Below are 14,620 nucleotides of genomic sequence, written 5' to 3' on the forward strand. Positions count from 1 at the left end.
AAATCAGAAGTTGCTGTGTTCTGAACTCCAGCTATTGGGGTTTCAGAGACCTAAAGTTGTCACTAATGAGTCCATTTGGGATGTTCTGAAGACTCTCAACAAGTCTCTTTCTCAGGTAATGGCTACGTTGGTTAAATAATTTAATTTGACTTCAGACTCTATAGAAAATCTTGGGAAAATATTGGAGCAACATATCAGAGGTCTGGGACGATTCATCGCGGCCGTTTCATTGTGGCCATTTCAGTGCGATGAACTGGCCGCGATGAATCCGATTCAGTGTTTAGGGAGATGTGCTTTAATCATTAGTCCTTAAATTGTGGACTAATGATTGAAGCTCAATTTTGTGGGTTTTGTTTCTGTTTTTGTTATTGCTGTTGTTTTCTGTATGTGATTATCACAGAGACTCTGCAAATATGTAACAGTTGAAAATTTTGGAAAAATACGAGTAAATTAAAAAAGAAAAGAAAAAAAAATTCCTATTAGCTCCCCAAATGGGGGACCCAATACATTTTTTTTTTTTTGCCTAGAGCCTGCCATTGGGTTAATCCCACCCACCTTGAACTCTAAACAGTGGAAATTGTAAGTGATCCAGAAATAAGCAGTTCCTGGTATCTCCTCCCCTCTGACAACATATAGAGAGCAGGGGCCATAAAGTGATGCATACTGACATGCACTAAGAATAAAGTTAACTTAGGGTAGATCAGTGGTTCCCAACCCTGTCCTGGAGGAACACCAGGCCAATTGGGTTTTCAGGCTAGCCCTAATGAATATGCATGAAGCAAATTTGCATGCCTATCACTTCCATCATATGCAAATCTCTCTCATGCATATTCATTAGGGCTAGCCTGAAAACCCGATTGGCCTGGTGTTCCTCCAGGACAGGGTTGGGAATCACTGCCCTAATGAATATGCATGAAGCAAATTTGCATGCCTATCACTTCCATCATATGCAAATCTCTCTCATGCATATTCATTAGGGCTAGCCTGAAAACCCGATTGGCCTGGTGTTCCTCCAGGACAGGGTTGGGAATCACTGCCCTAATGAATATGCATGAAGCAAATTTGCATGCCTATCACTTCCATCATATGCAAATCTCTCTCATGCATATTCATTAGGGCTAGCCTGAAAACCCGATTGGCCTGGTGTTCCTCCAGGACAGGGTTGGGAACCACTGGGGTAGATGATAAGGTTCTGGGGGAATCCTCAATCCAAATGCTTGAACACATTCAACACAGGCTCAGAAGACCTAATATGATATGAAAATACCTTTCTCTAGTCTTTATTACTTGGCATCCTGCAGGGTGCATTTCAGGTGAAGCCCTTTTTTACATATAGGGGCCCTTTAACTAAGGCGTGCTAACCAATTTAGCGCATGCTAATAAATGCTACGGTGTCCATAGAATATAATAGGTGCATTAACATTTAGCCCAGCTAATCTTTAGCACATGTTAAATCGATCAGCGTGCGCTAAATCGGTTAGCACGCCATAGTTATATGGTCCAACTTCTACTTACCAGCTGAAACCCCACTTTGGAGCTGTTCATCCCAGGGAGTGCCGGACCTGAGTCATCATCTTTCAGCTTCACTAACTTGGTCGTTGGGTCCAGATGGAAGCTGGCATTGAGATCCATGTGGTCACTATCTAGAAGGTCTTCCAGCTGGGTGATTTGACTACTGTTCCAAAGATATTTAGAGAAATTGTATCCATAGAGTGAGGACAGAGTTTCCTGTGTAAGCTGGTCCAGTTGGTTTAGGTTTTCCTTCACTAGATTGAACCTAATAAATGGGAGAGCAGGAAGAGACGGAAATGTCATTCTTTTATGACCTCACAAAAGGATAAGGTTTCTCAGAGAGCAATTACCGCTTGCCTATATTTATGTGTGGTTCATGGATACAGTCATACTCATAGTAGTCCTTTTGCTAAGGTGTGGTAGCCGATTGAGCGCGCTAAATGCTAACGTGTGAACGCATCCATAGGATATGATGGACGCGTTCACGTGCGATAACGTTTAGCGCACGCTAAAATGGCTAGAGTGCCTTAGTAAAAGGACCCATAGATTCACAGAATTACCCATATCCTGTGGTAAAGCACACTTAGCAAAAAGTGCACATAGATCTGAAACAAAGAAACACGATGGCCAATAAAGGCCAAATGGCCCATCCGCAGCATCCACTATCTCCTCTTCCTTCTCCTCCTAAGAGATCCCACGTGCCTGTCCCATGGTTTCTTGAATTCAAACACAGTCTTTGACTCCATCACCTCTACTGGGAGACTATTCCACGCATCTACCACCCTTTCTGCAAAAAAGTATTTCCTTTGATTACTCCTGAGCCTATCACCTCTTAACTTCATCCTATGCCCTCTCATTCCAGAGATTCCTTTATGCCACATAGGTGTGTAATTGCCTTTAGCATATCTCCCCTCGCTCGCCGTTCCTCCAAAGTATACAGATTGAAAATGACATCTGTGTCAACACTTTCCTTTCTCTTGTACAGTCAGTGTGATGCCATTGTGCCTGCACGGCTAATGAGGACTGCTGGAGCACAAGCCATACTCTGATACTTATAGCATCATGGGTGCATTTTGCTTTTTCAGGAAATGGTGCTAGATCAGTGGTCTCAAACTCAAAGCCTTTACAGGGCCACATTTTGGATCTGTAGGTACTTGGAGGGCCGCAGAAAAAATAGTTAATGTCTTATTAAAGAGTTTGAGACCACTGAATTAAGAGGAATGGTTAATCTGCTGGCTGGGTTGGAGGCCAGAGGGGAGAACAGGACAATCAAGCCATTGTGACATCACTGATGAGGTTGGCTCTTATTGGTGGAATGAGGCATTATGACATCACAATCTCAGCTCTGCTTCCCAAAGACAAACAGGATGTCATGGTTACAGTTAAGCCAGTGGTCTCAAACTCAAAGCCTTTGCAGGGCCACATTTTGGATCTGTAGGTACTTGGAGGGCCGCAGAAAAAATAGTTAATGTCTTATTAAAGAAATGACAATTTTGCATGAGGTAAAAAACTCTTTATAGTTTCTAAATCTTTCCTTTTGGCTAAGTCTTAATAATAATATTGTCATTTATAGCTAAAGAGACATATGATCAAGAAACTGTTTTATTTTACTTTTGGGATTATGACAAACATTCCGAGGGCCACAAGTTTGAGACCACTGTGCTAGATTATTAAATAGCTTTTATTTATTCTAAATCTTTCTATTGTTATTCACATTCCCTACCACCACCCAAACAAGATACACTAGGATATCGCATACTATGGCACCCCCCCTGATCCCACCACGCAGTGTGCCCTCCTACTTCCTTTCTGTCTTACCCAAACACACAATGCAGCATCTCCATTCATCTTCCCTCCCCCTGGAATTCACTCCTCTCCAAACCCCTCATCTGCAGGCATAAGACCATGGGGCATCCCACTCAAGCATATCCAGGCATTGCCGGGTCATTCCTGACTACACAGCAACAGGAACAGGAAGTGCATATCAAAGGGGTGAGACTTGTCAATGCCTGGAATGCACCACAGCAGGAAGATCCATGGAGCACCGCCGCATCCGCAGAACAGGGTCCCTCAACCACAAATGGAAGTCTTGAAGAAAGGAGGACCCCGGGAGGGAGGGGGCAGGAAAGAGATAGGCAGAGACTTTTCACTGTGTTCTAGGGAGAAGGGACTGAAGGGAGGCAGTGAGACACTCTGCTGCAGCCTGTGCTCAGTTTTAGTGCCCATACATCTCTTGCACCCTGAGCAACAGCACTGCCCGCACACAGTGGCGTAGTATGGGGGGGGGGGTGGAACGCCATGGGCGCAATCTTGGTGGGGACGCTGGCAGCTTTCTGCCCCCCCATGCCATGCTCGCACCCTCCCTTCCCTACCCCACCCCCTTTACGTCTTCGCCAGCGCGAGCAACTTTTCCAGCCTGCTGCTCGTGCTGGCTTGGCTCCCCTCTGAAATCACTTCCGGGTCACGAGGCCAAGAAGTGACATCAGAGAGAAAGCCAATGCCATCATGAGCAGCAGGCCGGAGAAGCTGCTCACGCTGGAGGTTTAAAAAGGTAGGGAGAGGGAAGGGAGGGCGTGAGTGTAGTGTAGGGGACGGGGAAGGAGGGGGGCAGAAAGGAGGGTTTGAGGTGGGACACCACCACCCTGGGCACCTCCTATCCTCACTATGCCACTGCCCACACATACTTTGCTACAGCTCTGAATTTATTTTCTACTGAGGAACGATGAAGTGGTGCAATTCAATCAGGCTGATTTTTCTGAAAAAATGATTTGGGCCTAAACAGAGCAGAACCCATGTTGTTAAAGCGAGCTTTGTAAACATCCTATTACCTGTAGGGATCCATATTGCAGATAGTAACTGCTGGGAACGTTTTGGGGCTGGATTGCACCCTGATATTTACAGTGACTGGATAGCTCCAGTACTGGTCCGTCAAAAGTCCAAGCTGCCAATACAGCATGCCCAGGCTGACAAGAAAGAGCACAGTCCAGGAGGCTGTTTTCATATTGTTCCTGCTGGAGCAAACTAGGCGGATTGTCCCATGGATGGTAGTGTTGTTACAAAAGAACTGGAACATGTCCTGGAAGGAGTCATACCACTCGATAAGACGTCCCTCCTTCTCACCAGGCTCCTTTTGGGTTGTCATTTCAAACTGCGCCTGTCATATAGAAGAAATAAATATCCCCTTTATGATGTGAAGTTAGGCAGGTCTGGTACACCATCTCAGTCTGGGCATAGCCTTCCTCTGTGCTCTACCCATGTCCCCAGAATGTAATGACTTTTAATGTCATTGCCCCAGACCCCAGACTGTTCTCTGCTTCTCTCTCACTTTTGCCCTCTGGTCCCAGATGAATGAATTCGCCACTGGACCCTGCATGTGTACAAGACCAACATGAACAGCTCTGCTGTAATGGTTTGACTGTTTTGAAAATCTAATGAAACTGTCTATCAAAAATGAATAAAAATAAGAACATAAGAATAGCCTTACTGGGTCAGACCAATGGTCCATCAAGCCCAGTAGCCCGTTCTCCTGGTGGCCAATCCAGGTCACTAGTACCTGGCAAAAAACCCAAAGAGTAGAAACATTCCATGCCTCTCCTTAACACCCTCTCTCCCAAGCCTCAACCCCAGCAGGCTCCCTACTTCCCTCACTAGCCCAGTTCTCCCTCACTCAAACCCAGCCTAACCTCGGCAGTTTCCCTTTTAAAAGTTTTTCTTCTGAGACCTTATTCCAATCAACACACACTATTTCAGCTACCAAGAGGGTATATTTCTATAAATTAGTGCCAAGATGCAGGCACCACAAGGGAGCAGGCTTAGTGCCAATCCTATAGCAGCACTTAGGCATGCCTAAACTGTTATAAAACACTAGTGCACAGCCACATTGGCAAGCCATAATTTAGGCACACACACACTTACAACAGGCCAATGGTTGGTGTATATTGGAGCATCTAAGCGTGTCATGTGATGTGTGCAACTGATAGTATTCTATAAGTTCCATATGACCCATGGACTGGCCATGCCCCAATTCTATAACTAGTGCTTTGGTGCTGGAGAAAGATTTTATGCATGCTGTGAAGAACTAACAAATCAATTCTGGAAGAGATCAAACCGGCTATGTCACTCAAAGCCCAAATGATGAAGTTACGACTGTCTTATTTTGGTCACACTGTCAGAAGAGACATGAGAAGGACATCATGTTTGGGAACATCAAAGGAACCATGTGAAGAGGGTGACCTGCAACCACATGGCTGGACACGTTGAAATTAACCATGGGGATGATGCTGGAGGTCCTTACTAGAGAATGACATGGGGACAGATTTTTCCCTGTCCCTGCGGGAACTCATTTTCCTGTCCTGTTTCCGCGAGTTCTTTTCCTGCCCCATTCCTGCAAGCTCCGTCCTCATCTGAAGAAGCCTCAAACACTTTAAAATCATAAGTGTTTGAGGCTTGTGCGGTTAAAGTAGAGATTCCAGGAATGGAACAGGGACAGCAGCAAAACTCATGAGGATGGGATGGGGAACTTGAGTTCATAGAAACATAGAAAAAAGCGGCAGAAAAGGGCTATAGCCCACCAAGTCTGCCCATTCCAAGTATCCCCCCCCCCTGAATTTACTCCCTTAAAGATCCCACGTGAGTATCCCATTTTTTCTTAAAATCCTTCACGCTGCTGGCCTTTATCACCTGGAGTGGGAGTCTGTTCCAATGATTCACCACTCTTTCGGTGAAGAAGTACTTCCTGGAGTTGCCATGAAACTTCCCTCCCCTGATTTTCAGCGGATGCCCTCTGGTGGTCGAGGGTCCCATGAGCCAGAAGATATCATCTTCTGACTCGATGCGTCCCGTGATGTACTTATACGTTTCAATCATATCTCCCCGTTCTCTTCTTTCCTCAAGTGAGCACAGCCGCAATTTCTTTAGTCTTTCTTCATACGGGAACGGGGACAAATTTGTCACCGTGTCATTCTCTAGTCCTTACTGAACTAGCACAAAACCAATTTCCACAAAACCAATTTCTTTATAGATATGTAATTCATCAAGTCACCAGGATGCAAATGGTCAATGGCACCTAACAACAGGGCACGTCGAGTACCGATTATTTTCCATCTTTGAAAATAATCGGTACTCGACGTACCCTTATCTTCTCAGTAACAGCCCCAATGACTTGGAACTCTCTCCCTTTATATCTAAGAACTGAACGAAATCTGGAGAAATTTAAAAGCAGTTTAAAGTGCTTTCTTTTTAAAGATGCCTTTAACTGAAAATACAATCCATTTTAACTTTAACAGTCTCCGTTATGGACACTTATCTTCCCCAGCAATTCTTTCCCTCCTAATCCCTTATGTATTTACCTTTGTTTACTTTTTTCTTAAAAAATTGTAGTTCTCCCCTTTCTTCCCATTGTTTCTCGTGGGTTAAACAAGTTAGTCTACCTAAGTATGTCTCACAATTTAATTTTGCATGTATAATTTGTTAAAATATTACTCTCCTTGTCAACTTTTTAAAAATTTTTGTTATGTACAACACTTTGTACCTTTGGATAAGCGTTTAATCAAAAACCTGAATAAACTTGAAACTTGAACAGTGCTTTAAAAAGGAGCTGAAAAATTTTCCTATAAGCTGTATTCTATAAAGGATACATGCCCATGTAGCATCGATTTCCACACCTAACTTTGGACGCCAGAGTTATACTGAAATCTGGTGTAAATACTGGCAACCAAGTTAGATACACTTACCCAATATTCTACAAGCGTAACTTTTCAGAACATCCCTGACAGAACCAGGTCCCTCCTGTGCCAACTCCCCCTTTCGAGATACGCGTCATTGAAGCTGGATGCCCTACTTATAGAATAGTGTGCATCCAATTATTCATGGTTAAGAGTTTGTTAACCAATTAAATTGTGAGTATATATTATGCTATGTAATAAGTGGTCTTACAGCTTGCATAATCCTCCAAAGTGAAGTTCAAGGCAGGTTACAACTGTAATGCAATGCAATAACCGTAATCAATGTAACAACAACAGCCATCGATGTGACAGCAACAATGATCAATTCAACATGAGCATCTCGGCAGTGTACACAAATTTGAGTGTCATATATAGAAACTGAGGATAAGCAACATGCTTTGCAGAATAGCATAAATGTGCCAGCTCTAACCTGCATAAGTGCTAGCATTCTATAAACTAATCTAATCTAATCTAATCTAAACCTTAAGTTTATATACTGCATCATCTCCACGAATATGAAGCTCGACACGGTTTACAAGAACTTAAATAATAGGTAGAGAAGAAGAAGGTTTACATGAACTTATATGTAGAAGGGAGGAAAAAGGGGGGGGAGGATAGAAACTACATATGGCAATTAATAGGTATAAAAAAAAAAAAAGAGAGAACATAAAACCCTATGGAGGTCCATAAATAAGTCAGAATAGGGTAAAAAGGAAGACTCCTTACCTGGTTATGTATCTTTAAAAGCATACGTTCTCTCCCTTGCCTCATTTAAGTCCCTCGCATGCACGCACATTTCTCTATTCCAGCTGCGCTTTTTGTGAAGACGCTGCTGCAGTATTAAGGGGTGTCACTTGATGATTTTATTATTATCCATGGTTCCTAAGATATGTAACAGAGTAGACACTGAGGAGGGGGATGGAAAACATGAAAAAGGATCTACAAAAGTTAGAGGAATGGTCTAATATCTGACAACTAAAATTCAATGCAAAGAAATGCAGAGTAATGCGTTTGGGGATTAATAATCGCAAAGAACCGTATATGCTGGGAGGTGAGAGGCTGATATGCACGGATGGGGAGAGGGACCTTGGGGTGATAGTGCCCGAAGATCTAAAGGCGAAAAAACAGTGTGACAAGGCGGTGGCTGCTGCCAGAAGGATGCTGGGCTGTATAAAGAGAGGCGTAACCAGTAGAAGAAAGAAGGTGTTGATACCCCTGTACAGATCGTTGGTGAAGCCCCACTTGGAGCATTGTACTCAGCTTTGGAGACCGTATCTGGTGAAGGACATAAGAAGACTTCAAGCGGCTCAGAGAAGGGCGACGAAAATGATAGGAGGTTTGCGCCATAAGATGTATGAGGAGAGACTGGAAGCCCTGAATATGTATACCCTAGACTAGAGGAAAGGAGGGACAGGGGAGATATGATTCAGACGTGCAAATACTTGAAAGGTATTAAAGTAGAACAAAATATTTTCCAGAGAAAGAAAAATGGTAAAACCAGAGGACATAATTTGAGGTTGAGGGGTGGTAGACTCAAGAGAGGGTGGTGGAAGCCTGTAATGCGCTCCCGGGAGAGGTGGTGGAGAGGAAAATGGTGACAGAGTTCAAAAAAGCTTGGGATGAACACAGAGGATCTAGAATCAAAAAATACTGTAAATATTGAAGAACTAAGGCCAGTACTGTGCAGACTTGCACGGCCTATGTCTGTATATAGCCGTTTGGTTGAGGATGGGCTGGGGAGGGCTTCAATGGCTAGGATGGTGTAGATGGGCTGGAGTGAGCTTTGACAGAGACTTCAGTAGTTGGAACCTAAGCACAGTACCGGGCAGAGCTTTGGACTCTTGCCCAGAAACAGCTAAGAAAGAAAAAAAAATTACGGTAAATTGAATCAGGTTGAGCAGACTTGATGAATCATTCGGGCCTTTATCTGAGGTCATTTACTATGTTATTATGTTACTATGATTATTGTGGAATTACACACCACACATGATTTTATATCTTATCTTAGAGCCACTTTCGATATTGTTGGGCAAAATTTTACAACCAAATATACTGTTTATAAAATCTTACTTACAAGATACAATTGTTGGTAGATATGAAAGTTACAGAGCCTAACATAATTTTGGCAACCATGGACGTTACAACCCTTTATACTAACATTCCACCAAGTGAAACATTGGCAGTCATGAAAGAAAATTTGAAGCACGATCACCTGCTCCTAGACTATCTACAGATTTTTTGATGAAATTGGCAGAGTTAGTAGTGACTCATAATTACTTTGTGTTTGAAGAGTACTATTATCAACAAGTTCATGAAGTAGCCAAGAGGTCTACTTTTGCTCCAACTGTGGCCAATCTTTATATGGTGAAGTTTAAGGAGACATATATCTATAAGGATCCTCAATTTCAAAAGGCAAAACTGTGGAGAAGATTTTTGGATGATATTTTTCTGATATGGAATGGTTCAGAGGAGGAATTGATCGAATTCAGTGAATGGATCAATACATTGGATCCTCATTTACAATTCGATATGCCTTCAACACTACAAGGATTACCTTTTTCGACATTCAAAATATAGAGATTCGAGACCATTTCGAAACAACCTTATATCGGAAAGCAGTGGAGTGTAACATCTATTTACGATTTCAAAGCTTTCATCTGTGTAATATGAGAAAGAGTTTACCCATCAGCCAATTTTTAAGAATAAGGAGGTTATGCTCCACTGATCAAGAATTTCTATAAAGTAAAACAGAAAGCTTTTTTAAGAGCACATTATGCACAAAGATCTTTATTGTTACAATATAGGAGATCTATAGAGGATGACAGAATGGTGTGTACTCTTCCATATTCTGCCATTACTATTCAACTCAGTAGAAGTATTTTCCATTGGCATGTTTTGCAATTATATCATTATTTACATGAGAGGCAGGAATATTGGAGAATTAATTAAAAATCATGGTACACTTCTCCCTCCGTATTCACGGTTTCGATTATTTGCGGTTTTTAGCTTGCTGGCTCCTCCCCCCAAATTACATCAGCTTGCATAGAGAAATCACTGATTCCAAGCATTTACAGAGAAAATCGTTGATTCCCAGCACTTTCTTCTCTGTGTTTTGCCTCTCCTTCAGGAATAGGCCAGGTCTCCCACCATGTTATTTGCGCTTTCACCATATTCACGATGATTTTTAATAGAAAACAGCGAATAACATATGAAAAAGTTATTTGTGGTTTTTCTTATGTTTGCGGGTCTGTTAATCCCCTATCACAGCGAATACGGAGGGAGAAGTGTATACAATCGCAAGCTGAAATGGAAGCAACACAGAGTGTATGTGAATCCTGCTAATGGTGTACTGCAGCCACCCATGACGGGTCCATTATGGAGAGATCCTCAAACTGGACGTGAGATACAAATTAAAGAATCAGCATGTTGTAATTTATGGTATACAATGTCCCTGTGATCTAGTATATATTGGTAGAAGTAGTAGATCCATCAAAATGAGAGTTGCAGAGCATAAATCTAAGATCAATACAGGGAGTGAAGAAGCCCCATTAGTACAACATTGGAAAATGAGATCACATGATGGAAAATGAGGTGTCTACCACCACCTCTATAATATGCCATTAAATGATATTAAATGGCATATTATAGAGGTGGTGGTAGATAGTGGGCGGTTGGATAGTAATATGTCCAAAAGACTTACTGTAATTTTCGAGAGCAGTTCTGGATCTTTACACTCAACACAATAGAACCTTGGGGTCTCAATAGAGAAATCGAGTGGATGACGCTAGTCTGAGCCAGTAATTTTCGATTGGTTATAGAAGTCACATGACCGTGGCACCAGAAATTTAGAAAAGATGCCACGGCCATATTTCAAACAAAGCTGGAATACCCGTGGAGAGCTGGAAAAAAGTGGGCAATGTAAGAAATATATAACATGTAGATAAATGGAAATATATTTCACATTTTTACTAGAGGGAATAGCCTTGAGACAGCCCCATCGGGGTGAAACATGAATTCGTGTTGGCGTTGATTTCATCTCCCGATACAATTCAGATAAGTTCTTAGCTCTCATTAAGATATAGAATATTAAGAGTGATTATATAATCAAGTTAAAACATTTGGTAAAAATTTAAAAAATAAATTAAAGTATGATTTGAAGACTTGAATGGATGATCAATTCTCAAGACTTATGAAGATGTTTCAGTGACATAGCTACAATCATTGCTATTCACTGTGGAAGATTTTCCTCTATAGGTCTTTGAGATGAATGAAAGTTGTTGTGGGATGAGTATGAGTGAGCTGAATATTACCAAAAGAGCTACATTATTGGTGACTTTAAGTTCAGAGGAGCAGAAGTTGATGATTTTAAAAGCTTACTTTCTAAAGAAAACTTGTTTGTGGTTAAACTATTCAGTTGTTTCCAGATGAAGAGCAACTCAGGTAAGAAGGAAAGAATAAATCTAAGGTTTTAAATATTGGGGCATCATTTTTTCTTAAGTTTCCTTGCAAAAGCTTGATTGATTATGAGAATAATGAATATATATTCCTAGATGCTTTGCAGGGAAACCAACAAGAGAGAATTTGAGTATTAAAAAGAGCATTTTCTCATGAGCTTTTCCACTAAGGTTTTCCATATATTTTTTTATACAGATACATAGTCCTTTATGTTTTAATTTTACTCATAACAGTATTTTTATTTATTTTTAAAAATAAAAGCTTTGGGTAGTCATCCAAGCAGGCATCTGGAACAACACCCTTAGCAACCTCCTCTTGAACTCCCCCAACATACCAAGATGTCAGAGGAGCACTGAAAACCCATTTATTCGACACATTTGTCTGATCCTCCAAGTCCCTGACCCTTTCTAAAAGCCCCTCCATCCCTCCCTGCCCACTTCACTTCACCTTTCCCCCTCTACTTCCTCCTCCTCCTCTCTTACCTCCTCCCCCTACCCCCTAACTTATATTGACAACTGTTCCCTTTTGTAACTATTAATTTCTGTTTCCACTACTGTATACGGTCTAGAACCGAAAAGGTTCATTATCCACTTTGTACTTTTCTGCTACTGTATACCATCTAGAACTGAAAAGGTATGACGGGATATAAATAAAACTTATTATTATTATTCATCATTGTTGACAACCTATGAGTATGCCTATGAGTATATTGGTTTTACAGTCTTGATGGGTCAGTTCCTCCTTTTTAATATTTTAATACGAGCGGCTGCTAAAAAGTTCTCAGTTCAACCAACAAAGCTGGGGCTGTGTCAATCGAGGGTTATATATTTAGTCCAATGATTTTCCACTTTTTTAAATTCTGTTAGAAAAATACAGAACAAAAAATGGAAGATTGCTGGACTAACTTCCTTTTACGAATACATAGGGCTCCTTTTACAAAGCCGCGTTAGCGGCTTTAGCACACACAACTTTTAATCACGCGCTAACCCCCGTGCTAGCCGAAAAACTACTGCCTGCTCAAGAGGAGGTGTTAGCGGCTAGCACGTCTGGCGGTTTAGCGTGCGCTATTACATGCGTTAAACCGCTACTCCGGCTTCGTAAAAGGAGCCCATAGTGCGGGTTTTAGCACCGGCAGTGATGGTAACTGCTCCAATGCTCATAGAGCATCGGAGCAGTTACCGCCGCTAAAACCCGCATTATGAGTTCGTAAAAAAGGGGGTAAGTGTATAGCCCTCGATGGAGACTGCCCCAACTTTGTTGGTTGGGCTGAGAATTTTTCAGCGGCCCTTTCTATGTGTTACATTTTGATACTGAGAATATGAACAAATAGTCAGATTGATTGGAATGTTTCAAAGATTATTCTTTAATACTAGTATTTTAGCCCGTTACATTAACGGGTGCTAGAATATATGTCTGTCTGTCTGTCCATCTTTATTTCTGTCTCTCTTTCCCTTCCGCTTTCTTTCTTTCTGTCTGTCTCTGTCCCTGGCCCCCTTTGTCTGTCTGTGTTTCTGTGTATCTCCCTGCCCCTGTGTCTTTCTTCTTTTCTTTCTGTCTCCCTTCCTCCCGCTGTCTGTCTGTCTGTCTTTCTTTCTATCTATCTGTCTCTCTCCCTGCCTCCTGTGCAGCAGCATTTCTCTCCCACCACTTCCCTGTGCAGCAGCCAAAGCAGCATTCCCTCCCCCTCCATTTCCCTCCCCCCACACCACTTCCCTGTGCAGCAGCAGTAGCGTTTCTTCTACCTCCTTTCCCTTCCCGCGGCCTGTCCGGCTTCCTTAGTCCCTTACGGCCCCCCCCTCCCTTCCCTTCCCTTCCCGCGGTCCCGACTACAAACCTGGCGATTCCAGCAGCGTGTGCAGCAGTCTTCACATGCTGCTTCGGGTCCTTCTACTGCCCTGATTTACTCTGGCACGTCCCTGATGACATCATCAGAGACGCGGCAGAGCAAATCAGGGCAGTAGAAGGGCCCAAAGCAGCATTTGAAGACTGCTGCACATGCTGCTGGAATCACCAGGTTCGTAGTTGGGACCGCGGGAAGGGAAGGGGAGGGGGGGGGGCGGCAAAGGACTAAGTGAGCCGTCAGTCGTCGGGAAGGGATGGGAGGGTCAGACCAGCGAAAAAACCTTATCGAGTGGGGAGCCGGCAAAGGAGTGTTTTCTGCTGCCGTGAGCGTGGGGGTCTGTTAAGCACGCATGCGCACTCCTGCAGCCACAGACCTACTGATCATGGAACATGCAGATAGGAGTGCGCATGCGCGGCTAACGTTTTATTATATAGGATAATAATCTATAATCCTCTCATTGATGATCTCATAGCATCTAAGGCCCCTTTTATCAAGCCACATTATTGTTTTTTATCACCGGCCACTGCAGTAAAAGCTTCGACGCTCATAGAATTCCTTTGAGCGTTGGAGCTTTTACTGCAGTGGCTTGATAAAAGGGGGCCTAGATTTGTGTTCTAGTTTAGCATATTAATGTATTGTCTCAAGATCTATTGAGTATTTTAAGATTGTATTTTTGTATTTATTCACATTGACATATTTATTTATTAGCTATTGTGGAATGTAATAATTTTATTTTATGTTATTCTAATATATTATATGATTTTTTGCATTATTAATTTTTTATAGATTGTTATTTTAGACCCTGAGGCAGGTGTTTTATCACTGAAACATGACCTATGTCAAGTCCCAGAATAAACTTCAACTTAAGCCCCAATCTGGATGGTCCTTAGTGCTTTTTTTGTTTTCGTATGTACTGTACTTTGACCCTACTCTTACACTACTACATACACGCATGCACACACAAATACATATATAGGTGAAGCACTCCCATAAAGAACATACACCCACATACATACAAACATTTTCCCATATATGCTGGCAAAAACTCAACAGGATATAAGAAAAAAAATCACTGTAAATTATATGT

At 42.2% G+C, this 14,620-nt stretch overlaps 1 protein-coding gene across 1 annotated transcript in view; it reads right to left on the bottom strand.

The window, feature by feature from the left end:
* Positions 1-4,647, bottom strand: part of SCNN1D (sodium channel epithelial 1 subunit delta) — a 38,428-nt gene extending 33,781 nt beyond the window's left edge. Inside the window, exons 1-2 of the mRNA XM_033922535.1 lie at positions 4,341-4,647; positions 1,516-1,777 (exon numbers count right to left, since the gene is read on the bottom strand). Of these exons, the coding sequence (XP_033778426.1) occupies positions 1,516-1,777; positions 4,341-4,585 (507 nt within the window). The 5' untranslated portion in view covers positions 4,586-4,647. The remainder of the gene's footprint in view (positions 1-1,515; positions 1,778-4,340) is intronic.
* Positions 4,648-14,620: the final 9,973 nt, after the last annotated feature.

This window comes from Geotrypetes seraphini, chromosome 15 (genome assembly GCF_902459505.1).
Source record: "Geotrypetes seraphini chromosome 15, aGeoSer1.1, whole genome shotgun sequence".
Lineage (NCBI taxonomy): Eukaryota > Metazoa > Chordata > Amphibia > Gymnophiona > Dermophiidae > Geotrypetes > Geotrypetes seraphini.